Below are 27,167 nucleotides of genomic sequence, written 5' to 3'. Positions count from 1 at the left end.
AGAATGGATGGGGGAGAAATGAAAACTAAGGATATGTAAAGAATCCTTATGCAACCTCACTGTTTTGTAAGCTATTTAAATATTTTAATGGAAATAAAATTTAAGGTAAGGATCCAAATCTGTTTTAACCCCATACCATAGCCAGTTGTATTTCAGAAATTTTTTACTATTTATATACTCTAAAACATTCTGTTTCTACTGAGGAAAAATGTCATTTTAACACTAGTTAATTTTTATATGATTCTTATTTCTTGAAGGTTGTATTTTTAGTCATGTTAATTACATATTTATCTTTTTGTATAAATAGGAAAAATATTTGTAAAATTCAAATTTCTTGTTTGTGCTTCTATAAATGTGAAGATTCTGTATTGGTATTATTCCTGTGTGATGGTACAACTACTATTCTAATTTGTTTAGGATTTCTTAGTTTTCAAACAATGCAAAATGTACAGAAGTAGATGGGGCTTTTATGGTAAAGGTCTTGACTAGCCTTCTGAACTAGTACGTGGTGGAGCTACTGTTATTACCTGCTAACTCAGAGGATGTTTTAAACTACATCTTCTCTTAATAAGTAAATGACAGAATAACATTGCATAAGCACAACCTTTTAGCATTAAGTCTAAATTCTAGGACTATGTTTGTTGTTAAGATCCAAAATTATAAAGGATCTCTAGTGAGAAAACTTCAGCTAGAATTACATAACTTGACGAAGTGTCCCTTGACCTGGATCTCTTGCTGAGCTCATAGACAGCTGTACAGTGTTTCGTGAACAAGTCTGTATCTGTGGCTCTGGACCGGTATTGTCAGCATTTTCTGGGAATGTGTTAGAGATGCACATTACTTCTGTAGACTGAGCAACTGTTTTATATGCCTTCCTGGTAATTCTCACACGTTTGGTTGCGTGAGAGACCGTATTTTAGATATGTCAGGTTTTCTGGGTTATTGCTGTATTTCTTTTTCTTTCAAGTTAAGACATTTTTAAAGCTGAATATTTTATGAAGTTGTACTTCCTTTTCCCCTCAGTTTCCTTGATATTTCATGAAGATTGTACTGTGGTGGCTGAAGTCGGGGCATTGTTTTGTCTTCTATTGTTCGATGAAGTATCAAGAATGGATACATGGTGAGATATAAGGATTTTTATTGGTGTCTTTTTACCCTGAGTTATCTAAGGTGTGATGCACTCCTACAGCCGCACACGTGTGTCATGCTCTTCTGTTTGAGTAAGTGATACTTAAAAGCCCGTGGGTTCATAAAGTCACCAAGTTACTGTTTCGAACATAACTAAGTATAAAATTGAAAAAAATAATTATTATAGTGATTTTTGTCTTGGATTTGTTTTTAGTACATATTTTCATCTTTGTGTGCTTGACAAATTATTATTTAAAAGAGTAAAAAATGTTTAGAATGATGGTATCTGATTAATGTGACCTTAAGCTGCCTCAGTAGGAGAGGTCATAGAGTTCACTTGCTACATATCCTCTTTGTTATATGAGTGCTTATTATATGAAACTACAGACAAAAATACAATTTACTTTCAGTTCAGATGATAGCAAACTCTTGACTATACTGGATGCTAGACTTAGTTATAATGTCAACTGCACTGTCTAAAATGGAGTTTGGCCTACTCATTTTTCATTTTGCCTTCTTTTTATAGGTGTGATAATCTTTCTAATAAGTCTTCTTCATCATCACTCTTCAGTTTGCCTGTTTCAGTCTTTAGAAGGTAAAGAATTTGTCTTATTTTTATGACTAATAAACTGTTGTTCCACAAAGGGGAAGTCGCTGTCTATAATTGCTTGAGTCTCTTCATTGGCAGGACTTCCAGTTTCCTCAGTGGGATTCTTTGGAGGGTCCATGAGTACAGCTCCCTCTAATCACCTTTCCACTTCAATTTCCTGCAAATTTACAGGAAAGCTTTATGTCTGTGTCGTTTCAGCCTTGAGTCATTGTTCACATGCTATTGCTTTCTCCACATATAATCTCTATTTTCAACCATGTGAAAATAAGCTTTAGAAATAATTTTCACTGTTTAAAAATTCAGGATATAGTAATCAAGATAATGTGCTAAATTTGATTTTATGTCCATCTCGAACTTGAAAATATGTGTCATTTTTCTTTACATAATATACAGGAAATTATACACAACCCTTGTATTTCTTCCTCAGTAAACACTAGGAAATAATATGCAGATAAAGATAATGGCGGTTACTTCCAGGTCAGAAACTCCTTATATATTTGTTCATTACTTTTTACTACTCCAAAATGTGATCCTGTTTTCATTTCTGTTGGCATAGCTTTTTTTGATGGCTTTTGAAGATTATCAACAATGTGCATTTTTTTTAATTTCTTTATATTTCAAAAGTTGCTCATCTTCTTGTACCTCTTCAAAAAGTTCTTCCCCCTACCCCTCCTCTTCACCCCTGAGAGAGTATACATTCCAGTGTATCTCCCCACCCTGGGACATCACTTCTCTACAAGATTAGGTGCATCTTTTTCCACTGCAGACAGATGAGGCTGTCCTCTGCTATATAAGTTCCAGGGCTTCAGACCAGCTCTCCCTTGGTGGCTTAGTCTCAGCCTCTGGCAACTATCAGAGGTCTAGGTTAGTTGACATTGTTGGTCTTCCTGTGGGGTTGCAATCCCCTTCAGCTCCTTCAGTCCTTCCTCTTCTATAGGGGTCCTTGATCTTCATCCAATGCTTGACTGTGAGTATATCCATCTGTATCAGTTAGCTGCTGGAAGAGCCTGTCAGAGCATATTAGGCTCCTGTCTGTAAGTACACTCACAACATAGCATCAGTAATAGTGGCCAGAGTGGTGCCCCCAATGGGATGGATTCTAAGTTGGGTCAGCCACTGGTTGCCATTCCTTCAGTCTTTGCTCCATTTTTGTCCCTGCATTTCTTTTAGACAGGAACAATTTTGGGTCAAAAGTTTTGTAGGTGGGATGCCTACTGGAGGAGGTCTTTATAGATTCCATATCCCTACTGTTGAGCATTTTGATTAAGGTCACCCACATTAATTCCTGGAAGCTTCCCCCATCCCAGTTCTCTAGGATTTTCTAGAGGTTCCCCCACAGCCCTGGCAGTTGCATATTTCCATTTATTCTCTTGTCCCTCTGGGCCTCTGTCCTGTATCCCTCTATACTTGATGCTGCCCCCCTTATTCCCTCCCTCTCCCCTCTCTCACCCATGTCCCTCCCTCCCTCTGCTTTCCATGATTATTTTGCTCCCCCTTCTAAGTGGGATTTTTAACCATCCCTGGGCTTTCCTTCTTGTTTAACTTAGGGTCTGTATAGTGTAGGGTATCATGGGTATTCTGTACTTTTTTGGCTAATATGCACTTATTAGTGAGTACATACCGTGCATGCATGTCCTCTTGGGTCTGGGTTACCTCACTCAGGATGATATTTTCTAGATCCATCCATTTGCCTACAAAATTCATGATGTCATGTTTTTTTTTGTTTGTTTGTTTCTTTCTTTTATTAGATATTCTTTATTTTTATTTCAAATGATTTCCCCTTTCCTGGATCCCCTGAAAGTTCCATAAGCCCTCTTTCCTCCCTCTGTTCCCCAATCAACTCCTTCCCTCTTCCCTATCCTGGTATTCCCCTACACTGTTACACTGAGCCTTTCTAGGACCAGGGGCCTCTCCTTCCTTCTTCTTGGGCATCATTTGATATGTGAATTGTTTCTTGGGTATTCTGAGCTTCTGTGCTAATACCTGCTTATCAGTGAGTGATTTTGTGATTGGGTTACCTCACTTAGGATGATATTTTTCAGTTCCACCCATTTGCCTAAGAATTTCATGAATTCATTGTTTTTAATAGCTGAGTAGTATTCCATTGTGTAAATATACCACATTTTCTGTATCCATTCCTCTACTGAGGGACATCTGTAGATTGTCGTTTTGTCCTACTCATAGTGTCCTTTGCCTTACCGAAGCTTTTGAATTTTATGAGGTCCCATTTATCAATTGTTGATCCTAGAGCATGAGCTATTGGTGTTCAGTTCAGGACATTTTCTCCTGTGCCAATATGTTCAAGGCAATTTTCTACTTTATCTTCTGTAAGATTTAGTTTATCTAGTTTTCTTTTGATTTCCATGATCCACATGGGCTTGAACTTCATGCAGGGTGATAAATATGGGTCAATTTGACTTCTACATACACACATCTGGTTATACCAGCACCATTTGTTGAAGAAGCTCTCTCTTTTCTACTGTATGATTTTGGCTTCTTTGTCAAAAATCAAGTGTCCATAGGTGTGTTGGGTTTATTTCTGGGTCTTCAATTGCTATTGATCAATTTGTCTGTTTCTGTATCAATACACTAATTTTATCACTATTGCTCTGTAGTACAACTTGAGGTCAGGGATGGTGATTCCTCTGGTAGTTCTTTTATTGTTCAGAATTACTTTGGCTCTCCTGGTTTTTATTTTTTGTTTGTTTTTTGTTTTGTTTTCCCATATGAAGTTGAGAATTCCTCTTTCTTTTTTTCTTTAAAGATTTATTTATTTATTATATGCAAGTACACTATAGCTGTCTTTAGACACTCCAGAAGAGGGCGCATTAGATCTCCTTACAGATAGTTGTGAGCCACCATGTGGTTGCTGGGACTTGAACTCAGGACCTTCTGAAGAGCAGTCAGTGCCCTTAACTGCTGAGCCATCTTTCCAGCCCTGAAAATTCCTCTTTCAATGTCTATTAAAATTGGGTTAGAATTTTATGGGAATTACATTGAATCTGTAGGTTGCTTTTTGTAAGATGGCCTTTTTCACTATGTTAATCTTGTTGATCCATGAAAATGGGAGATCTTTCCATCTTCTATGGTCTTCTTCTATTTCTTTCTTAAGGGACTTGAAGTTCTTGTCATACAAATCTCTCACTTACTTGGTTATAGTTTCACCAAGATATTTTATATTATGACTATTGTGAAGAATGTTGTTTCCTTAATTTTCTTCTTCGTTCATTTATTGTTTGTATAAAGAAGTGCTACTATTTTCTTTAAGTCAATTTTATTTTACATTCATCAGTTTTTTTTTTTTTTTTGTCAGCAGGAGTTGTCTGGTAGTATTTTGGGGGTCACTTAGGTATTCTATCATCATCCACAAATACTGATATCTTGACTTCCTCCTTTCCAATTTGCATCTCCTTGTTCTCCTTTGCTGTCTAATTGCTCTAGCTAGAACTTCAAGTACTATAGTGAATAGATAGGGGGGCAGCCTTGTTCCTAATTTTTGTGGGATTGCTTTAAGTATTTCTTGATTTAAGTTGATATTGGCTATTGGTTTGCTGTATTTGCTTTGATTATGTTTAGGTATATGCCTTGAATTACTGATCTCTCTAAGACTTGTTAGATTTTGTCAAAAGCTTTTTCAGCATCTAATAAGATGTTTATTTGATTTTTTCTTTGAGTTTGTTTATATAGTGCATTGGTGGATTTTCATATATTAAACCAACCCTGCCTCCTTGGAATGAATACTACTTGTTCTTGGTGAATGATGTTTTTGATGTGTTCTTGGATTCATTTTGCTAGAATTTTCTTTCTTTCTTTTTTTTTTTTTAGGATGTAAATATTATTTTTTAATTTGATCTATTCTTTATTTACATTTCAAGTGATTTTTCCCCATCCTGGATCCCCCCTCCCCAAAAGTCCCATAAGCCTTCTTCCCTCCCCCTGTTCCCCAATCCACCCCTTCCAACTTCCCTGTCCTGGTATTCACTGACACTGCTACACTGAGTCTTTCCAGAACCAGGGGCCACTCCTCCATTCTTCTTGTACATCATTTGATGTGTGGATTATGTTTTGAGTATTGCAATTTTCTAGGCTAATTTCCACTTATTAGTGAGTGCATACCATGATTAATCTTTTGAGTCTGGGTTACCTCACTTAGTATGATGTTCTCCAGCTCTATCCATTTGTCTAAGAATTTCATGAATTCATTGTTTCTAATGGCTGAATAGTACTCTATTGTGTATACCTACCACATTTTTTGCATCCATTCTTCCGCTGAGGGATACCTGGGTTCTTTCCAGGTTCTGGATATTATAAATAGGGCTGCTATGAACATAGTGGAGCACGTATCCTTATTACATGCTGGGGAATCCTCTGGGTATATGCCCAGGAGTGGTATAGCAGGATCCTCCAGAAGTGACATGCCCAGTTTTCTGAGGAACCACCAGACTGATTTCCAGAGTGGTTGTACCAATTTGCAACCACACCAGCAGTGGAGGAGTGTTCCTCTTTCTCCACATCCTCACCAATACCTGCTGTCTCCTGAATTTTTAATCTTAGCCATTCTGACTGGTGTAAGGTGAAATCTCAGGGTTGTTTTGATTTGCATTTCCCTGATGACTAATGAAGTTGAGCATTTTTTAAGATGCTCCTCAGCCATCCGAAGTTCTTCAGGTGAAAATTCTTTGTTTAGCTCTGAACCCCATTTTTTAATACGGTTATTTGGCTTTCTGGGGTCTAACTTCCTGAGTTCTTTGCATATATTGGATATTAGCCCTCTATCTGATGTACGGTTGGTGAAGATCTTTTCCCAATTTGTTGGTTGCTGATTTGTCCTTTTGATGGTGTCCTTTGCCTTACAGAAACTTTGTAATTTTATGAGGTCCCATTTGTCAATTCTTGATCTTAGAGCATACGCTATTGGTGTTCTGTTCAGGAACTTTCCCCCTGTACTGATGTCCTTAAGGGTCTTCCCCAGTTTCTTTTCTATTAGCTTCAGAGTGTCTGGCTTTATGTGGAGGTTCTTGATCCATTTGGAGTTGAGCTTAATACAAGGAGATACGGATAGATAAATTCGCCTCCTTCTACATGTTGACCTCCAGTTGAACCAGCACCATTTGTTTAAAAGGCTATCTTTTTTCCACTGGATGCTTTCAGCTCCTTTGTCGAAGATCAAGTGGCCATAAGTATGTGTGTTCATTTCTGCATCTTCAATCCTATTCCATTGATCTGCCTGCTTGTCACTGTACCAATACCATGCAGTTTTTAACACTATTGCTCTGTAGTATTGCTTGAGGTCAGGGATACTGATTCCCCCAGAATTTCTTTTGTTGTTGAGAATAGTTTTAGCTATCCTGGGTTTTTTGTTATTCCAGATGAATTTGAGAAATGCTTTTTCTAACTCTATGAAGAACTGAGTATTATGAAGAACTAGGATTTTGATGGGTATTGTGTTGAATATGTATATTGCTTTTGGCAAAATGGCCATTTTAACTATATTAATCCTGCCAATCCATGAGCATGGGAGATTTTTCCATTTTCTGAGGTCTTCTTCCATATCCTTCTTCAGAGTCTTGAAGTTCTTGTCATACAGATCTTTCACTTGTTTGGTCAGAGTCACACCAAGGTACTTTATACTGTTTGTGGCTATTGTGAAGGATGTCATTTCCCTCATTTCTTTCTCAGCCTGGTAATCCTTTTAGTATAGGAAGGCTACTTATTTGCTTGAGTTGATTTTATAACCTGCCACTTTGCTGAAGTTGTTTATCAGCTGTAGGAGTTCTCTAGTGGAGTTTTTTGGGTCACTTAGGTAGACTATCACATCATCTGCAAATAGTGATAGTTTGACTTCTTCCTTTCCAGTTTGTATACCTTTGACCTCATGTTGTCTAATTGCCCGAGCTAGTACCTCAAGTACAATTTTGAAAAGATAAGGAGAGAGGGGGCAGCCCTGTCTAGTCCCTGATTTTAGTGGGATTGTTTCAAGTTTCTCTCCATTTAGTTTGATGTTGGCTCCCAGTTTGCTGTATATTGGTTTTATTATGTTTAGGTATGGGCCTTGAATTTGGTTCTTTCCAAAACCTTTAACATGTATGTATGCTGAATTTTATAAAATTCTTTTTCAGCATCTAATGAAATGACCATGTGGGTTTTTTTTTTTTTTTTGAGTTTGTTTATGTATTGGATTACATTGATGGATTTCTGTATATTGAACCATCCCTGCATCCCTGGGATGAAGCCTACTTGATTGTAGTTAATGATTGTTTTGATGTGTTCTTGGATTCGTTTGGCAAGAATTTTATTGAGGATCTTTGCATCGATGTTCATAAGGGAAATTGGTCTAAGGTTCTCTTTTTTTGTTGGATCTTTGTGTGGTTTTGGTATTAGAGAAATTGTGGCTTCATAGAACAAATTGGGTAATGTTCCTTCTGTTTCTATTTTGTGGAATAGTTGGAAGAGTGTTGACATTAGGTCTCCTTTTAATGTCTGATAGAATTCTGCACTAAAGCCATCTGGTCCTCTGCTTCTTTTCGTTGGGAGACTGCCCATGACCACTTCTATTTCTTTAGGGGTTATGGGTCCATTTAGATAGTCTATCTGATCCTGATTAAATTTTGGTAATTGGTATCTGTCTAGGAAATTGTCCATTTCATCCAGATTTTCCAGTTTTCTTGAGTATAGGCTTTTGTAGTAAGATATGATAATTTTTTGGATTTCCCCTGTTTCTGTTGTTATATCACCCTTTTCATTTCTGATTTTGTTAATTTGGGTACTGTCTCTGTGCCCTCTGGTTAGTCTGGCTAAAGGTTTATCTATCTTGTTGATTTTCTCAAAGAACCAGCTCCTACTTTTGTTGATTGTATAGTTCTTTTTGTTTCAACTTGGCTGATTTCAGCCCTGAATTTCATGATTTCCTGGCTTCTACTCCTCTTGGGTGTATTAGCTTCTTAGATTTCAGGTGTTCTGTTAATCTGCTAGTGTATGCTCTCTCCAGCTTCTTTTTGTAGTCACTCAGAGCTATGAGTTTTCCCCTTAGCACTGCTTTCATCATGTCCCATAGACTTGGGTATGTTGTGCTTTCATTTTCATTAAGTTCTAAAATGTACTTGATTTCTTTCCTTATTTCTTCCTTGACCAAGTTATCATTGAGTAGAGCATTGTTCAGCTTCCATGTGTATGTGGGTTTTTTGTTGTTTTTGTTGCTGTTGAAGAAGACCCTTATTCCATAGTGATCTGATAGGAGGCATGGAAGTAGTTTGGTTGTCTTATATCTGTTGAGGTCTGTTTTGTGACCAATTATGTGGCCAATTTTGGAGAAGGTACCATGAGGTGCTGAGAAGAAGGTATATCCTTTTGATTTAGAATGAAATATTCTATAGATATCTATGAAGTCCATTTGGTCCAAAACTTCTGTTAGTTTCACTGTGACTCTGTTTAGTTTGAGTTTCCCTGATCTGTCCATTGGAGAGAGTGGGGTGTTTAAGTCCCCCACAATTATTGTGTGGGTTCTAATGTATGCTCTAAGCTTTAGTAAGGTTTCCATTATAAATGCAGGTACCCTTGTATGTGGGGCATAGATGTTCAAAATTTAGAGTTCTTCCTGGTAGATTTTTATCTTTGATGAGTATAAAGTGGCCTTCTGTATCTTTTTTGATGACTTTTGGTTGAAAGTCTATTTTATCTGATATTAGAATGGCCACTCCGACTCGTTTCTTGGGACCATTTGCTTGGAGAACTCTTTTCCAGCCTTTTACTCTTAGGTAGTGTTTGTCTTTGACACTGAGATGTGTTTCCTGGATGTAGCAAAATATTGGGTCTTGTTTTTACGATTCAATCTGTTAGTCTGTCTTTTTATTGGGAAATTGAGTCCATTGATATTAAGGGATATTAAGGAATAGTGATTGTTGCTTTTTGCTGTTTTTGATGTAATTTTTATGTTTGTGTGGTTATCTTCTTTTGGGTTTGTTGAAAGGAGATTACTTTCTTGCTTTTTCTTGTGTATAGTTTCCCTCCCTTTGTTGGTGTTTTCCATTCATTATCCTTTGAAGAGCTGGGTTTGTGGAAAGATACTGTGTGAATTTGTTCTTGTCATGAAAAACCTTGGTTTCTCTATTTATGGTAATTGAGAGATTTGCTGGATATAGCAGTTTGGGTTGGCATTTGTGTTCCTTTAGGGTCTGCATGATGTCTGCCCAGGCTCTTCTGTCTTTCATAATCTCTAATGAGAAATCCGGTGTAATTCTGATAGGTCCTACCTTTGTATATTATTTGACCTTTTTCCCCTTATTGCTTTTAATATTCTTTCTTTATTTAGTACATTTGGTGTTTTAATTATTACATGATGGGCTGAGTTTCTTTTCTGGTCAAATCTATTTGGAGTTCTGTAGGCTTCTGGTATGTCATGGGCATCTCCTTCTTTAGGTTAGGGAAGTTTTCTTCTATAATTTTGTTGAAGACATTTCCTGGCCCTTTCAGTTGGAGATCTTCACTCTCTTCTATGCCTATAACTCTTAGGTTTTGTCTTCTCATTTTGTTCTGGATTTCCTGGATATTTTGGGTCAGGAGCCTTTTTCATTTTTCATTTTCTTTGACTATTGTATCAATGCTTTCTATGGTATCTTCTGCATCTGAGATTCTCTCTTTCATCTCTTTTATTCTGTTGTTGATGCTTGGATTCATGTCTCTTGACTTCTTTCCTAGGTTTTCTATGTCCTGATTTGTCTCCCTTTGTGATTTCATTATTGTTTCTACTTCCTTCTTTAGATCCTGGATGGCTTTGTTTAATTCCTTCACCTGTTTTATTGTGTTTTCCCTTAGTTCTTCAAGGACTTCTTGCTGTTTACATGTGTTCTCTTGAATTTCTTTAAGGGAATTATTTATGTCCTTCTTGAAGCCCTCCATGATGACCTCCATCAGCATCATGATCTGTGATTTTAAGTCCAAATGTATTGGGGTATCCAGGACTTGCTGTTGTGGGAGAATTGGGTTTGGATGGTGCCATCTTGCCTTGATTTCTGTTGGCAACGTTCCCACGTTTGCCTTTTGCCATCTGGTTATCTCTGATGTTAGTTGGGCCTGCTGTCACTTGCAGGAGCTTGCCCCTCCTGTGTGTGTGCCTGTAGGCCTATCTCAGCAACCTTGTGTGAGCTGCTTTCTCCTGGCACAAATTGCTGTGGTGCTGCAGAGTTCCTGGGTGCAAGTGGAGTCTTGGTGTGATGTGTCCCAAGTGATCCTCTAATCTGGTGGAATCTGCCTATCAATCTGTTGCACAGTTATAGAAGCAAAGATGAAAACCGAGACCCATTCTCTTGTAGTTGTATTTGGGCATGTACCTCTGTGGCCCCGATCAGCTCTGGATGCAGGGTGTGCAGGCGGATCCTAAGCTCTGCAGGGCTGGACTCACCTGTGCAGGCTTCCTCTTCCTAGCTGGCTGCTGGGTGTATAGCTAGCTTCCTGCAGTGCTTGGAGATGGGGCGCTGTGGCCGAGACTGTTCCTCATCCAGAGGTGGAGACCGGAAGGCTCTTACCAGAGCCCTCTGGACTGGATCCTCTGCTCTGCAGGGCCAGACTCCCCAGTGCAGGCTGCCTCTTCCTAGCTAGCTTCTGGGTGTATAGCTGGCTTCCTCACTGCTTGGAGATGGCGCACAGTGGCCGGGGCTCAATTTTGCTAGAATTTTATTGATTATTTTTGCATCAATGTTTATAAGTGAAAGTGGTTTGAAATTCTCTTTTTTGTTGGGTCTTTGTGTGCTTTAGGTGTCCGGATAACTGCATGAAATGGACACTTCTGGTTTCTTTAGAGAGTTATATAAGGTGGTGTTTTGCTGGGGCAAACACATGAAAGCATGTTTTTCTGAATTGGACCTAACTGAAAGGATGTTTTGCTAAAACAGACACATGAAGGAACAGTTTGCTGAGTTCTGCTAAAGCAAACACATATAAAGACACTGAAAGGATAGAAAATACAGCCTAAGTCTCTAATGACCCCAAGAAGTCAGAAGTTTAAAATGCTATCTCGCTCTAAAGAAGCTCTAACTCCAGCCTTCTAAGGAGCCCCAAACACTTCATATTCCAGAGCCTGCTCTTTGTTAAAAACTAGGTGAAAGGTCACATTCCAGAGCCTGCCCTTGGTTAAGAGCTAGGCAAAAAGGCCTTGAATAAGTGATCCTGGCCCTGTAAGGTAACTGGAAATGAGCTAATTATCTGTTTATCTTGCTTCTGTAAACTGCTAAGGCCATTACCCCTCCCCCCAACTCAATATTTTTAGACCCCAGCAATTAGCTTAGCACCGACTCACTGAGTAACTTGTCTTTCTGCCCTCAGCTTGAGACCTTTGGCCTCAGAGATAGCTCACCCTGTCCCAGGAGCTAGCTCATCTGATGACTGGCCCAATGTTTAACTCTACAATGCCCCAAGGATGTTTGCTCCAGATAATTATTAACCTTCCTTAAGGCATAAACTTTTGCCTGACTTATTCATTCTGTGCTTCCTGTCCCGTGTATGATTGTCTTCCACCCCTTGCCTTGTGATTTTTCCCTTTAAATACCCTGACTTGAGTTGCTCAGGGTCCACAGTGCTCTAGCCTTGTGCAGTCTATGGCTGTGGAACCCAGAGCTCTGGAATAAAAAAATCCTCATGTTATTGCATTAAGACCATTTCTCAAGAATGATTCGGGTGTTGTCTTCCAGGGCATGGGGTGCTGGGGCACCCTCGGTTTTTGGGGGTCTTACAACACATGATGAAAGATATTCACTAAGGACATGCATATATTGGTTCACCTTATATTGGGTTGAGCTCCATTTATTGTGATTGCATAGAGAGAAATACACCAGAAACCTTCTTGTGAGGCTACTATAGCTTCTTGCCACTTCTGTTTTCTCCAGCAGCCTGGCAGAGTGATGCCAGGTTATACAGACTCATGTGGAGTTTTGGTAAGACAGACTCACATGCTAAGGCAAGACACATGGTGAGACAAAACCCATGGAGGACACAATATTTGGAGGGAGTGTAAATAGGACTCAACAGACTGAGAGGGGCTTACTTGCATAGCTAGATTTGCAATGCTTCTTGGTCTCTTGTCTTCCTTGATCTTCACTTCACTGAGAGAGGCATGGCAATGAACTTCTGGCCTAATCACTCTTGCTGACTCATGCTGATTCAGCTGAGGCCTGGCTGTTTCTGCTAGTACATGCTACTGCTATTGATTCATTTGCTCTCCTCACACTACTGAACTGGACTGTTGGTATATTCATGAAATATTTGAGAATGGATGGAGCTGCCCCTACTGACTCCTGTAAACTGAACTGCTGATTTCCTGACAAAGCAGATGGGATTTGTTCCAAATAACAATTTCTAAACATTTCTACTCTGCTTCTATCCCCTATCCTAATAACCTTTCTTTTCTACTACCTCTGGTGGGTGATGGGCTAGAAGGGAGGGTAAAACATTTAAGAACATTTTGCTGAAGCAGACACTAGTGAAATGCTAGTTTAATAAAGCAAGAACATATGAGTCTGAGAAAAAAAAAATCAAAGCCGACACTGTGGCCTCACAGAATGAATTAGTGATCTTTCTATTTTGTGGAATAGTTTGAGGATATTGGTTTTAGTTCTTCTTTGAATGTCTGGTAGATTTCTGCACTAAAACTGTCTAGCCCCGGGCTTTTGTTGTTGTTAAGAGGTTTGTTTGTTTGTTTGTTTGACTGCTTTGATTTCCTTATTTCCTTAGTGGTTATGGGCCTGTTTAGGTAGTTTACCTGATCTTGATTTAACTTTGGTACATGGTATCTGCCTAGAAATCATCCATTTCGTCTAGATTTCTAGTTTTGTTTTGTTTAGTATAGGCTTTTGGAGTAAGATCTGATGATCTTTTGAACTTTCTCAGTTTCTGTTTTATGTTTCTTTTTTCATTTCTGATTTTGTTAAGTTGGATACTGTCTCTGAGCTTTTTAGTTAGTTTGGCTAAGGGTTTGTCTATCCTGTTGAGTTTCTCAGAGAACTAAACTTTAGTTTTCTTGATTTCAGCCCTGAGTTTGACTATTTCTTGCCCTCTACTCCTCTTGGTTTTTTTTTTTTTTTTTTTTTTTTTTTTTTTTTTTTTTTGTTGTTGTTGTTGTTGTTCTAGAGCTTTCTCGTGTGCTGTGTGCTATGTGCTGTTAAGTTGCTAGTATAGGATCTCTCCAATTTCTTTATGAAGTCACTTAGTGCTGTGAATTTTCTTCTTAACACTGCTTTCATTGTGTCTCATAAGTTTGGGTATGCTATGCTTCATTTTCTTTGAACTCTAGAAAGTCTTTAATTTCTTTCTTTCTTCCCAGACCAAGTTATCATTGAGTAGAGAGTTGGTAAGTTTCCATGAGTATGTGGGCCTTCTGTTGTTTTTGTTGTTATTGAAGTTTAGCCTTAGTCTGTGGTGATCTGATAGATTGCATGGGATTATTTCAATCTTCTTGTATATATTGAGTCTTGCTTTGTGACTAATTATATGGTCAATTTTAGAGAAGGTTCCATGAGGTGTTGAGAAGAAAGTATATTCTTTTGTTTTGGGGTGAAATGCTCTATAGATATCTGTTAAATCCATTCTGTTCATAACTTCTGTTGGTTTCATTGTGTCTCTGTTTAGTTTCTGTTTCAATAACCTGTACATTGGTGAGAGTGGGGCTTTAAAGTATTCCATTGTGTGGGGGTTCAATGTGTGTTTTGAGCTTTAGTAAAATTTCTTTTACAAATGTGTGTCCCCTTGCATTTGGGACATAGATCTTCAGAATTGAGACTTCATCTTGGTGGATTTTTCCTTTGATTACTATGAAGTGTCCTTCCTATCTTTTTGGATTACTTTTGGTTGAAAATTTATTTTATTGGCTATTATAGTGGCTACTCCAGCTTCTTTGTTGGGACCATTTGCTTGGGAAAGTTTTTTCTTGCTCTTTACTCTGAGATAGTGTTTTCTTTGTTGCTGAAGTGTGTTTCTTGTGTACTGCAGAATGATGGCTCCTGTTCAGTCTCTTTGCCTATGTCTTTTTATTGGGGAATTGAGTCCTTTGATCAATTTATATTAATGACCAATGATTTTTAGTTCCTGCTATTTTGTTGTTGGAAGTGGTATTATGTTTGTGTGATTCTTAAATTTCATGCTTATTTTGGGTTTGTTGTGAGATGATTAATTTCTTGTGTTTTCTTAGGTGTATTTACCCTCCTTGTGTTGGAGTTTTCTATTTTTATCCTCTGTAGGGCTGTATTAGTAGAAAGATATTATTTAAATTTTATTTTGCCATGGATTATCTTGGTTTCTCTCAATCATGGTGATTAAGAATTTCGCTGGGTATAGTTGTCTGGGCTGGCATCTGTGGTCTCTTGGGGTTTGGATGACATCTATCCAGAATCTCTGGCTCTTAGAGTCTCTGTTGAGAAGTCTGATGTAATTCTGCCAGGCCTGACTTTATATGTTACTTGTCCCTTTTCTCTTACAGTTTTAATATTCTTTCTTTGTTCTCTACTTTAGTGTTTTGATTATTATGTGGCAGGAGGATTTTCTTTTCTTGGCCAATCTATTTGGTATTCTGTAGGCTACTTGTACATTTATTGCCATTTCTTTTTTTTAGGTTAGGGAAGTTTTCTCCTACCATCATCATCATCATTATTGAAGATATTTTCTGGCCCTTTGGACTAGGAATCTTTATCCTCTTCTCTTCCTATTATTCTTATATTTGGTCTTTTCATAGTGTTCCAAATTTCTTGAACGTTTTAGGTTTGGAACTTTTTACACACCTGGCATTTTCTTTGACTGATGTATCAATATCTTCTATGGTATCTTCTACACTTGAGATTCTTTCTTCTATCTTTTATGTTCTGTTAGTATTTCTTGCATCTGTAGTTCCTATTCTCTTTCCTAGGTTTTACATTTCCAGGGTTGTCTCCATTTGTGTTTTCTTTATTGTTTCTATTTCCATTTTTTTTTTTTTAGGTCTTAGACTGTTTTGTTTATTTCTATCACTAGTTTGATTATATTTTCTTGTAGTCCTACAAGTTATTTGTTTTCACTTTAAGGGCCTTTACCTATTAGCTTGTGTTTTCCTGTATTTCTTTAAAGGGATTATTTATATCCTCGTTAAAGGCCTCTATTAGCTTCATGAGATGGGGGTATAAGGTCAGAATCATGCTGTTTTAGATGTGGTAGGGTATCCAGGACTTGCTTCAGTAGGACAGCTGGATTCTGATAATGTCAGATTGTATTGGCTTCTGTTGATTATGCTTTTGCCTTTTACCATCTGGTTGTTCTAGTGTTAACTGTCCTGGATGTCCCAGAGTGAAGGAGCTTTCACCGAGGCAGGTATCGCTCTGTGTCTCAGGTTAGAGCAGTCCTCCTGTGGCCCTGGTTAGAGCAGGCCTCCTGGGAGAAAGGCAAGGCTGTGGGGTTGGGGAGCAGGCAGGCAGAACTGCTGCAGGTGCAGGGTGCATTCTTACATTTCCTTTATTTTATTCGGTGTGGAAGGATTTGTCATTTTATGAAGTAATAGTTTATAATTTTCTTCATTTAACTATGATTACTTTTAAGTTTATTATTTTTCATATTTCTCCTGTTTGATGCTTGAATTTACTTACATTTTCTTTATGGACTTGGTTTTCTTTTGTTTTGCTAGTACTTATATAAAACTTCTTTTTAATTTAAGATAACTTTGAAGACTTCAGCAAAGACTGATTCCAGAATGGGATAGGACTGTGGACCAAGGATTCCGAGTGCTGTTCAGTGGTGCTATAGAGCAGCTCTTTCAGGCTTGCTCTGAGGGGGAAGGACAGGCTTGCTCTGAGGGGGAAGGACAGGCTTGCTCTGAGGGGCAAGGACAGGCTTGCTCTGAGGGGGAAGGACAGGCTTGCTCTGAGGGGGAAGGACAGGCTTGCTCTGAGGGGGAAGGACAGGCTTGCTCTGAGGGGGAAGGACAGGCTTGCTCTGAAGGGGAAGGACAGGCTTGCTCTGAAGGGGAAGGACAGGCTTGCTCTGAGAAGTGTTTGGATGGTTAGGGAAGTGGGTGATTGAGGAGTGGTTTAGACTCAGCTTTGCATCATGCTGAGATTTTCTTAAATACTTTAGTCATTATTACTTCTAAAGTTCTTATCTGATAATCTCACCCTCTAGGGCATTAGTTTTTAGTAGCCTTCCCCTTGCTTTAAATATAATTTTTTTTTATTAGTGAGCTTCATAGTATTGTAATAAAATACTTGATATAATTAACTTAGAAGCAAAAGGTGTATTTTGTGTAGTGTTTTTGGAAGTTTAGTATAATTTTGGGGTCAGCTTTGCTTTGAGCTTCTAACGAGGGTATCACATTATTGTCTCTTACCACCTGAAGACAGAGAACTATGAAACAGGAAACTGCAGTCTCAATTTCTGTTTTGAGGAAATATCCTCAGCTGACCTACAGAATTCTCACTGCATCTCCCATAAATGACTCTTCCAACTGGATTTCTCTTTCTGAAAGCTCCTGCTTCTGGACCCCGACTCTTGAAGATGCCTCCTACAGAGTCCTTCTTTATAAAGGTTCCTTCTACTGAATCCTTCCTCCTGAGGTTCCTCCCCCTGGGCCTCTCTTCTGAAAGTTGGACCCTTTTCTGTAAAGTTTACACTATCAGCTGTCAGAGACCAGTGGGGACCTTTGAAACATTCAATATTTGAACTGTGCTGCATTGTTCTGTCATGAAACATAGTGATTTTTGATCAAATAATGAATGTAGTAAAAGAAAAATTTTATAAATTGGATTATCTCTTTCTTCCTTGATAATTTAATTTTTGCCTGACAGCCATTACGTTACAATCAAAACATTTTGTTTTAATTAGAGATTGAAATGAACTGATTCAGAGGTGGCTGGTAGTTTTTTCTAAAGACTGATATTGTTTGTACTTTTCATTATAAACAGGTAATCATTATAGAATTTCAACCTATAGGCTGATATTTTTACCTACCTTTTATTCCTTGACAAACCCTGGTCTTCAGTTTTTCTATCCCTTGCCTCATTTGGATACCAGAACTTCTGAATTACCGCTTTCTGTTTGTCTCATTACTTCTGAGCTTTCTCTGGAAGCCCAAAACTAACTCTGTATGGAGTTTAGTTTTGCAGAAAGTGGGAAATTAACATTTGTAGTTTTTATAGAAAATTATTCTGATTGACATTGCTTTTCTTTCATAGCAGTTAGTAGAAACTACTTGAATGAGTTTTATAGAACAGTCTCTCCATTCCTCTGTTCTTCATTGTTGTTATTGTTACATTCTCCATTATTATCTACTCTAAGATCTACTTTTAGTTATTATCCTTGTTGGTAATCATGATTATTTAACTTAAGGTAGTGATGCTGGTTTTCAGTGTGAGGGGTGCTTTTTCTCCTGTGAAAAGGTTGTATTTAGGTCTGTGACTGTCCTGTAGCTTAATGTTTGTTTTTTTTTTTTTTTTTCCCTCTAAGAATTTCTCATCCAAATACTTTCTGTCAAATTATTTTCTTAGGATTTGTCTTAGTCAGGGTTTCTATTCCTGCACAAACATCATGACCAAGAAGCAAGTTGGGGAGGAAAGGGTTTATTCAGCTTACACTTCTGCATTGCTGTTCATCACTAAAGGAAGTCAGGACTGGAACTCAAGCAGGTCAGGAAGTAGGAGCTGATGCAGAGGCCATGGAGGGATGTTCCTTACTGGCTTACTTCCCCTGGCTTGCTCAGCCTGCTCTCTTATAGAACCCAAGAACACCAGCCCAAAGGTGGTACCACCCACAAGGGACCCTCCCCACTTGATCACTAATTGAGAAAATGCCCCACAGCTGGATCTCATGGAGGCACTTCCCCAACTGAAGCTCCTTTGTTCATGATAACTCCAGCCTGTGTCAAGTTGACACACAAAACCAGCCAGTACAGGATTATTATTTCTTTTTATGTTTATTAAATAACATCTCCTTTTTTATCCTTTTGTTTGTTTGTTTGTTTGTTTGACAGAGTCCTAGCTGGCCTTATGCTCATGATCCTCTGGATTCAGTTCCTAAGTGCTGAGACAAGGAGGAATGTTCCACTCTACCCCACCCAACTTGGGTGGTTCACTTCTTAAAATAAGGAATATCATCCATTCTCTTTTCTTTGATGCTCTTGTGTTTCTGACATGGTCTCATGAGTCAGTTCGTGATTGGTTGCTTTCTGGCACAGTATAGTCAAGGCTCCTCTAGACCAGCAGTATTCCACCATTAGTGGAAAACAGAATTCCACCATTAGTGTAATGCGAACTTTGATCTGCCCCCATACTACATAAGATCTGGTAACATACCCTCTTTTAAGTGTCAACTTCTGTCCAGAATCTACCTTAAGTTCATCTTCTAGTGAAGTCAGCTTGCTGATTTCAGTGGATTTGTTCATTTGTTTGGCCAGAAGTATAGTTTTCTTATCTAAGTGCACGATGAGACTCAGTGGAAGCTATCTAGATATCCTGGAAGGAAAATCCAATTTTCCTGATTGGGAGTTACATTCACTTAATGAGCCTTTGTTCTGAGCTAGACCTATGTCTTTTTTTTTTTTTTCCTTTTTTCTTTCTTTCTTTTTTTTGAACTAGAATTGAGGGCAGTCATAGCCACAGGCAAGTCAAGGAGTAAGTCACAGGAAGGTTAAAAGGGGAAATGTCAAGCTCTGTCACAAATTCTGTCTTACTTTATTATTAAAAATTAAGCTTATTATTGTTGTATGTAAAAAAATTTAAAAAGAAAACAGTTTTTTTCTGTCTTAAAAAAACAAACTTATTTGTGTGTGTGTGTGTGTGTGTGTGTGTGTGTGTGTGTGTGCATGCGCGCGCAGCATTCGTGAGTGCACACATGAGAATGCAGGTGCCCTAGTATGCCAGAAAATGGCATCAGATTGCCTGGCTATGCAGTTCTAGGCTTTTGTGACCTGCCTGATTTGGGTGCTGGAAACCTAGCTTAGATTTCTGCAAAAGTGGCAAGTGCTCTTAATCAGTGAGACAGCTCACCAAACCCAACTAACTACTCCTAATTACTCCTAGAATGTTTAAATTGATATTAAAATATTGAAAACTGTTAAAATAGCTTTACATATTAAATTATAATTTGATTTGGATATGAAATTATAGCATTGTCTCTCATAGGTGTGTAGAAAGTCAAAAACAAAGCATGTGTTCTTATAAACTAAATGCTATAATTACTTGTATAACATTAGTCATTAATGTAGCGTAGGGAATATGAAGGGGAGGAGTTATGTGAGGGAGGACCTGGGAGGAGAGGGTAGTACTTTGATTAGGATGTAAAGTGAGTAAACAAATAAATTAAATGAAAAACATTGGTCATTAATATTTAAATTAGAGATTTGTGGGTTTGGGTCTTCTTTTTTTGTTTTTTGTTTTTATTTCTCAATGAGCTCAGGCCTCCTTAATCCTGGACAAGAGTTTCATCATTGAACTATAGCCCCAGCCTATTGGAATATGTTACATTTTAAAAATTATACTTATTGGGTAACATTTGAGCTGGGACTGTCTTGCTAACCATCACTGTTAAATTATCTTGGGTTCATTTAAGAGACATCACTATTGAGTTTTTTCTTGTATCTAGAAATGCTTGTGGAGTCTTGAGTTTATCGATCATGCTGTTAAAGGAAAACTGTGCATGGAGTGCACTCACTTAGTAATTTTGATCATAGGTAATTCTGTAGCTCCCTTGAGAGCCTCATTTTGTCCATCTGTACAGTAGATGCCATCACAGTACCCCATATAAGTAGAGAAATGGTGATTTCAAACAGTGTTTGTCAAAAAAAGTCAGCATTCTTGTTTTAGCTGAGCACCTTTAATGCTTAGTATATTGTAATCACGTTCCTGTCTTCAAGGGACACTGACTCTCCCTGCAAAAACCCTAATATTGTGAATGTAGCTGTTCATAGGAAAGAGAAGCACAGTATTTTGGAATGTAGAAGAGAGTGACAAAATAATTAAAATATTACATAAAATGTGATCAATTTAACATTGTTAAGTATGGAAGTCACAAAACTAGCTCACACTTCTGGTTCATTATTTGAGTTCTATTTACTAATTTAAAGTTTGTGACTATTTAAATTCATTTTCTTTAGGTATCATTTACCAGTTCATATGATTGGCCACCATGCTGTGAGTCCTTACTCAATAGTTTTGCCATTATCTACTGAATGCTTGGCCCTGAAGCCTGTGTCAGATATGCTGAGAATAGCTTGGAACCTGGCATGGTATCATGGGAGTGATAATCTATTGAAACAAATGACCTCTGAAGCTAAAATTCAGGAGTAAGTAGTTATATTAAGATAAAAAAAACCCACAGATAAATTACATGGAATTAATTGGATTTCAGAAGTTCTTTAGGTTAAAAGCTTTTTTTAACTTGATATTATCAACTTGATTCTAATTTAAGATTACATTTTCCCTTTGTTTTAGGTCTGTGCTTATTAAAAATTATATAAAACTATTTAAACTAGAAAGTTTTATTCTATGCTGCCCTAGAAACTGTGTAGTGTTTATTCAGTTAATAGTTGTAAACCACTTGGAAAGAGTAAAGCTCAATGTGTACCCAAGAATATCCTTACTTTTAGATGTGGTTATTGGCTGCTGTGAGTAATAATATATTAGTGTGTCATTGATAAGAAGAGGAAGTCAGTATCCACAGTTGGTATGCTAATGTAAAACTATGCTATTGATAGATTTATATATTAGTATTCTTTAACTATAAGTTAACCTTTATTGAAAAGCACATGAAGCCAACCAAAATTTTTAAGAGACTTATAGAAGTAAGTTTATGTTATTTTTCTTTTTATGCCTAGATTTTTAGATACACTGCAGCTGTCCACAGAAGATATCCTTACACTGAAGATCACATACACAAATAGTGGGCTGAAGGACTGCCTCCAGGCCATTGTTCAGGCAGAAGGCCACAGGGATGTGAGGGCTGCGATTACCAGGATGAGTTTTTATCTTTTGAATGACAAACTGTCTTTGAAGGATGATATTGGTCCATGTGGGGCTACTTTGAAATCCTTGGCCTGGCACACTGTGCTGAACAGGTTAGTGTAAACTTATGGCTGCCAGTTTGTGTGACCTGATTTGAATTAAGTTTAGGATCATCTTCAAACCTTTGTATAGAAGAGTATATATTTGTACATCTGTTATCATGAGAGAAATGCTTTAAACTGACAGAAAAACTAAACTTCAGGGTAGTCTGCTATCTGTGATAAACAATAAAAAAAGAGAAAAACGTGATCTCAGTTCCAGCATTTCTGAAGAAACTTTTTTTATAATAAGGATATAGCATGGCTGAAGCATACTGAATGTTTATTCCTGTCCATATTTTAAATGAATGGGGTCATAGTAGATTGACAAATAGGTTTGGTACACCTGCTACTGGCTGATATATTTTGCCTGTGTTTTCTAAAAGAAATGATTTCAGTTTGCTTTCTACTCTACTATTAATTATAATTATTATTATTAATTTCATAAAGTGGCCATGTGGCTACCTTTGGATAGTTGTTGGAAAGATTCAACCTTGTGAATTTCAGATATTGAACTGGTCGCAAATGGCTCCATTTGAAACAAGACTGAGAAGCCCTCCCTGCAAGCAATTTCTCATTTTATTTTTTCCCATGAATAGTGTAAATGTGTAACTTTCTGAATAGGCAAAGCATATAGTTTTCAAAATGTTAGGTCATATGAGTTTGTAAATTTGAAATTCTCTAGTTCATTGCTGTTAAGAGTTGTAGTAGGATTTGCACCAGGGAGCTACGTGGCCCTACAGCATTCTGTGTGCAGCCTGTAGGGAGAGAGAGATCTCCCAGCAGAGCCTCTACTTCTGAGCGTGAAGGTGAGAGCTCTACTTTCTCTCCAATATCTCTCTGGAGGGGAACAGCTAGGAGTGCATAGGATGACCAGTGGAACAGCCTTTGGTTGCCATTTGCACCAGAGAGCCAGGCAACTCCACAGCCTCCTGTGCACAGACCCTGCCAGAAGATAGTTGGTTTCCCAGGAGTAGGAACACAGCCTTACAGGCCCACAGGAGGGATAAGCACCAGCCAGAGACAGCAAGACCAACTAACAGGAGAAATAGCCAGATGGCAAAAGGCAAGTACAAGAACTCTACCAACAGAAACCAAGGCTATTTGGCAACATCAGAACCCAGTTTTCCCACTACAGCAAGTTCCAGATACCCTAACACACTGGAAAAGCAAGAGCTGGATTTAAAAGCACATTTTGTGATGCTTATAGAGGGCTTCAAGAAGGACATAAATACAGGAGAACATGGGCCAACAGGTAGAAACCTTTAAAGAGGAAATACAAAAACCCCTTAAAGAACTACGGAGAACATGGATCAACAGGTAGAAGCCCTTAAAGAAGAAACAGAAAAATCCCTTAAAGATACACGGGAGAACATGGGTCAACAGGTAGAAGCCCTTAAAGAGGAAACACAAAAATCCCTTAAAGAATTTCAGGAAAACACAAACAAGTGAAGGAACTGAACAAAACTATCCAGGAGCAAAAAAGGGAAATAGAAACAATACAGAAATCGCAAAGGGGTATAACTCTGGAGATAGAAAACTTTGCAAAGAAATCAGGAGTCATAGATGCAAGCATCAACAACAGAATACAAGAGATAGAAGAAAGAATTTCAGGTGCTGAAGATACCATAGAAAACACTGATTCAACAGTCCAAGAAAATGCAAAATGCAAAAAGCTTATAACCCAAAACATCCAGGAAATCCCGGACACAATGAGAAGACCAAATCTAGGGATCATAGATATACAAGAGAGTGAAGATTTATAACTGAAAGGGGCAGCAAATATCTTCAACAAAATTATTGAAGAAAACTTTCCTAAAAAAAGAGATGCTCATGATTATACAAGCCTACAGAACTCCAAACAGACTGGACCAGAACAGAAAGTCCTCCTGGCACATAATAATCAAAACACCAAATGCACTAAACAAAGGAAAAATATTAAAAGCAGTAAGGGAAAAAAGGTCAAGTAACTTATAAAGGCAGACCTATCAGAATTACACCAGACTTCTCACCAAAGACTATGAAAGCAAGAAGATCCTGGACAGATCTCATATAAACCCTAAGAGAACACAAATGCCAGCCCAGACTACAATACCCAGCAAAACTCTCAATCACCATAAATGGAGAAACCAAGATATTCCATGATAAAACCAAATTTACACAGTATCTTCCCACAAATCCAGCCCTACAAAGGATAATAGATAGAAAACGCCAACACAAGGAGGGAAACTATACCCTAGAAAAAGCAAGAAAGTAATCCTCTTTCAACAAATCCAAAGGAAGATAACCACATAAACATAACAATAACATCAAAAATAACAAGAAGCAGCAATCACTATTCCTTAATATCTCTTAACATCAATGGACTTGATTCCCCAATAAAAGGACAAAGACTAATAGACTGGATGGATCTGTAAACAGAACCCAGAATTTTGCTGCATACAGGAAACACATCTCAGTGTCAAAGAAAAATAGTACTTCAGAGTAAAAGGCTGGAAAACAATTTTCCAGGCAAATGGTCCCAGGAAACAAGCTGGAGTAGCCATTCTAATATTGGATAAAATTGACTATCAACCAAAAGTCATCAAAAAAGACAAGGAAGGAGACTTTATACTCATCAAAGGAAAAATCTACCAAGAATGCCTCTCAATTCTGAACATCTGTGCTCCAAATGTAAGGCCACTCTCATTCATAAAAGAAACTTTACTAAAGCTTAAAGCACACATTGCACCTCACACAATAATTGTGGGTGTCTTCAACACTTCACTCTCATCAATGCACAGATCAGGAAAACACAAAACACATTAATATATAATTGCATGCTATACCACATTGAAGCAAAGAAAGGGAGTTGAAACTGAATAGTAGCAGAAACTATATGAGAGTCACATTTTTTAGGATGACATTTTCCACATACAAAGACAGAATTGTGTTTGTGTGTGTTCCTTAGTTATGCATCTGCTACATCCATGCATTAAACCATCTGCAGATTGAAAGTAATGGAAACAGTCAAGATTGACTGGTCAGATGGTTCAGTGGGTGAGAGACTTGTTTCTCTTGCAAAGAAGAGAATTCCTAGCACCCACATTGGCTGGCTCAAAATTGCCTATAATTTTGGTTTCTGGAGATTCCATTCTCTCATCAGTCCTCCTTGGGCACATGCACACACATAGTGCACACACACACATACATACATATATATACATAGCTACATACATACATACATATGCATATATATACATATATATATATAGTCAATTCCTCCAAAAAAAGCATCTTGATGAAAAGATGTTTTTCCATGTCATCGTTTCCTAAACAATATAGTATAACAACTGTATGATAATATTTACATTGAATTGGGTAGTCAAAGTAATGTGGCAATTTAATGCTTATGAGAGGATATGCATAAGTTGTATGTAAATACAATGATGTGCTATAGAAAGGACTTGAATAACTTCAACTGAAAATTTTGGTTTAGGAGCTCAACAACTGTTGAACCAAAACTTTTTCTGAATGTTTTCATTTTAAAAATGAAAATATTGAAGTTTTAGAAATGTTTTTAAAGTGGCCTAAGGCCACTGGGTGGTGGATGGTGTGACCCAGTTCTTGTTTCTGCTACTCCAGCAGCAATTTGATGAAGCTCCTTTGGGTGTCTTAAATAATCCATGTCCAGTGTTGAATCTCTTCTCTCTTCCCAATTGCCTTTCAAAACTGATTTTCCAAGATTCCCTGCCCCCCCCACCTGAAATTCCCTTGTGTAACAACTTTTAGCTCTTTTACACCAATGTTTGTTGAAAAATCTTAGTTGCTGTGGCTTCTGTAATTGTGAACATAAGAAGTGATTCTTCCTAAGCCTCTTTAAGCCTGTTGCAAAGTCTAGGAACTTCTTTCTACGATTGGTGTGTCCTTCTTTCTTTCCTTCCTTCCTTCCTTCCTTCCTTCCTTCCTTCCTTCCTTCCTTCCTTCCTTCCTTCCTTCCTTCCTTCCTTCTTTCCTTCCTTCTCTCTCTTCTTTCCTTCCTTTCCTCCCTCTTTCTCTCCCTCCTTCCCTCCCCCCTTTCTTCTTTTAGCACCATGATTTTCTTAATTTGCCAGACTTGGATTTGAAGTCATGATTCTTTTTTTTTTTTTTTAATTTTTTTAATTAGATATTTGCTTTTTTTACCTTTCTTTTTTCAATTTTATAACTTTTTTTAATTCGATATATTCTTTATTTACATTTCAAGTGATTTTCCCTTTCCTGGATCCCCCTCCTGGAAAGTTCCATAAGCCCTCTTCCCTTCCCCTCTTCCCTAATCCACCCCTTCCCACTTCCCTGTCCTGGTATTCACTGACACTGCTGCACTGAGCCTTTCCAGGACCAGGAGCCGCTCCTTCCTTCTTCTTGGGCATCATTTGATCATTTGATATGTGAATTGTGTCTTGGGTATTCCAAGCTTCTAGGCTAATATCTGTTTATCAGTGAGTGCATACCAGGAGTGTTCTTTTGAGACTGGGTTATCTCACTTAGGATGATATTCTCCAGTTCCATCCATTTGTCTAAGAATTTCATGAATTCATTGTTTCTAATGGCTGAATAGTACTCCATTGTGTGTATACCACATTTTCTATATCCGTTCCTCCATTGAGGGACATCTGGGTCCTTTCCAGCTTCTGGCTATTATAAATAGGGCTGCTATGAACATAGTGGAGCATGTATCCTTATTACATGCTGGGGAATCTTCTGGGTATATGCCCAGGAGTGGTATAGCGGGGTCCTCTGAAAGTATCATTCCCAGTTTTCTGAGGAACCGCCAGACTGACTTCCATTGTGGTAGTACCAGCTTGAAACCGGACCAGCAGTGGAGGACTGTTCCTCTTTCTCCACATCCTTGCCAGCACCTGTTTTCTCCTGACTTTTTGATCTTAGCCATTCTGACTGGTGTGAGGTGAAATCTCAGGGTTGTTTTGAGACTTTTTTGAATTTAATGAAAATGAAGGCACAACATACCCAAATTTATGGGACACAATGAAAGCAGTGCTAAGAGGAAAACTCATAGCTCTGAGTGACTACAAAATGAAGCTGGAGAGACCATACACTAGCAGATTAACAGAATACCTGAAAGCTTTAGAACAAAAAAGAAGCTCATACACCCAAGAGGAGTAGAAGCCAGGAAATCACGAAACTCAGGGCTGAAATCAACCAAGTTGAAACGAAAAGAACTATACAAAGAATTAACAAAAGTAGGAGCTGGTTCTTTGAGAAAATCAACAAGATAGATAAAACTTTAGCCAGACTAACCAGAGGGCACAGAGACAGTACCCAAATTAACAAAATCAGAAATGAAAAGGGTGAAATAACAACAGAAACTGAGGAAATCAAAAAAAATTATTCTACTACAAAAGCCTATACTCA

The 27,167-nt window shown here is 38.0% G+C and overlaps 1 protein-coding gene across 1 annotated transcript in view; it reads left to right on the top strand.

The window, feature by feature from the left end:
• The window catches only part of Rttn (rotatin), a 234,439-nt gene that overhangs the window by 98,960 nt on the left and 108,312 nt on the right, over window positions 1-27,167 (top strand). The window contains exons 22-25 of the mRNA XM_052155468.1: window positions 1,024-1,120; window positions 1,655-1,723; window positions 20,829-21,017; window positions 21,549-21,788. Coding sequence (XP_052011428.1) covers window positions 1,024-1,120; window positions 1,655-1,723; window positions 20,829-21,017; window positions 21,549-21,788 — 595 coding nt within the window. The remainder of the gene's footprint in view (window positions 1-1,023; window positions 1,121-1,654; window positions 1,724-20,828; window positions 21,018-21,548; window positions 21,789-27,167) is intronic.

The sequence above is a fragment of the Apodemus sylvaticus genome, chromosome 13 (assembly GCF_947179515.1).
Source record: "Apodemus sylvaticus chromosome 13, mApoSyl1.1, whole genome shotgun sequence".
Taxonomy (NCBI): domain Eukaryota; kingdom Metazoa; phylum Chordata; class Mammalia; order Rodentia; family Muridae; genus Apodemus; species Apodemus sylvaticus.
The sequence above is the reverse complement of the archived record's forward strand: the minus strand, read 5'-3'. Positions and strand labels throughout refer to the sequence as shown.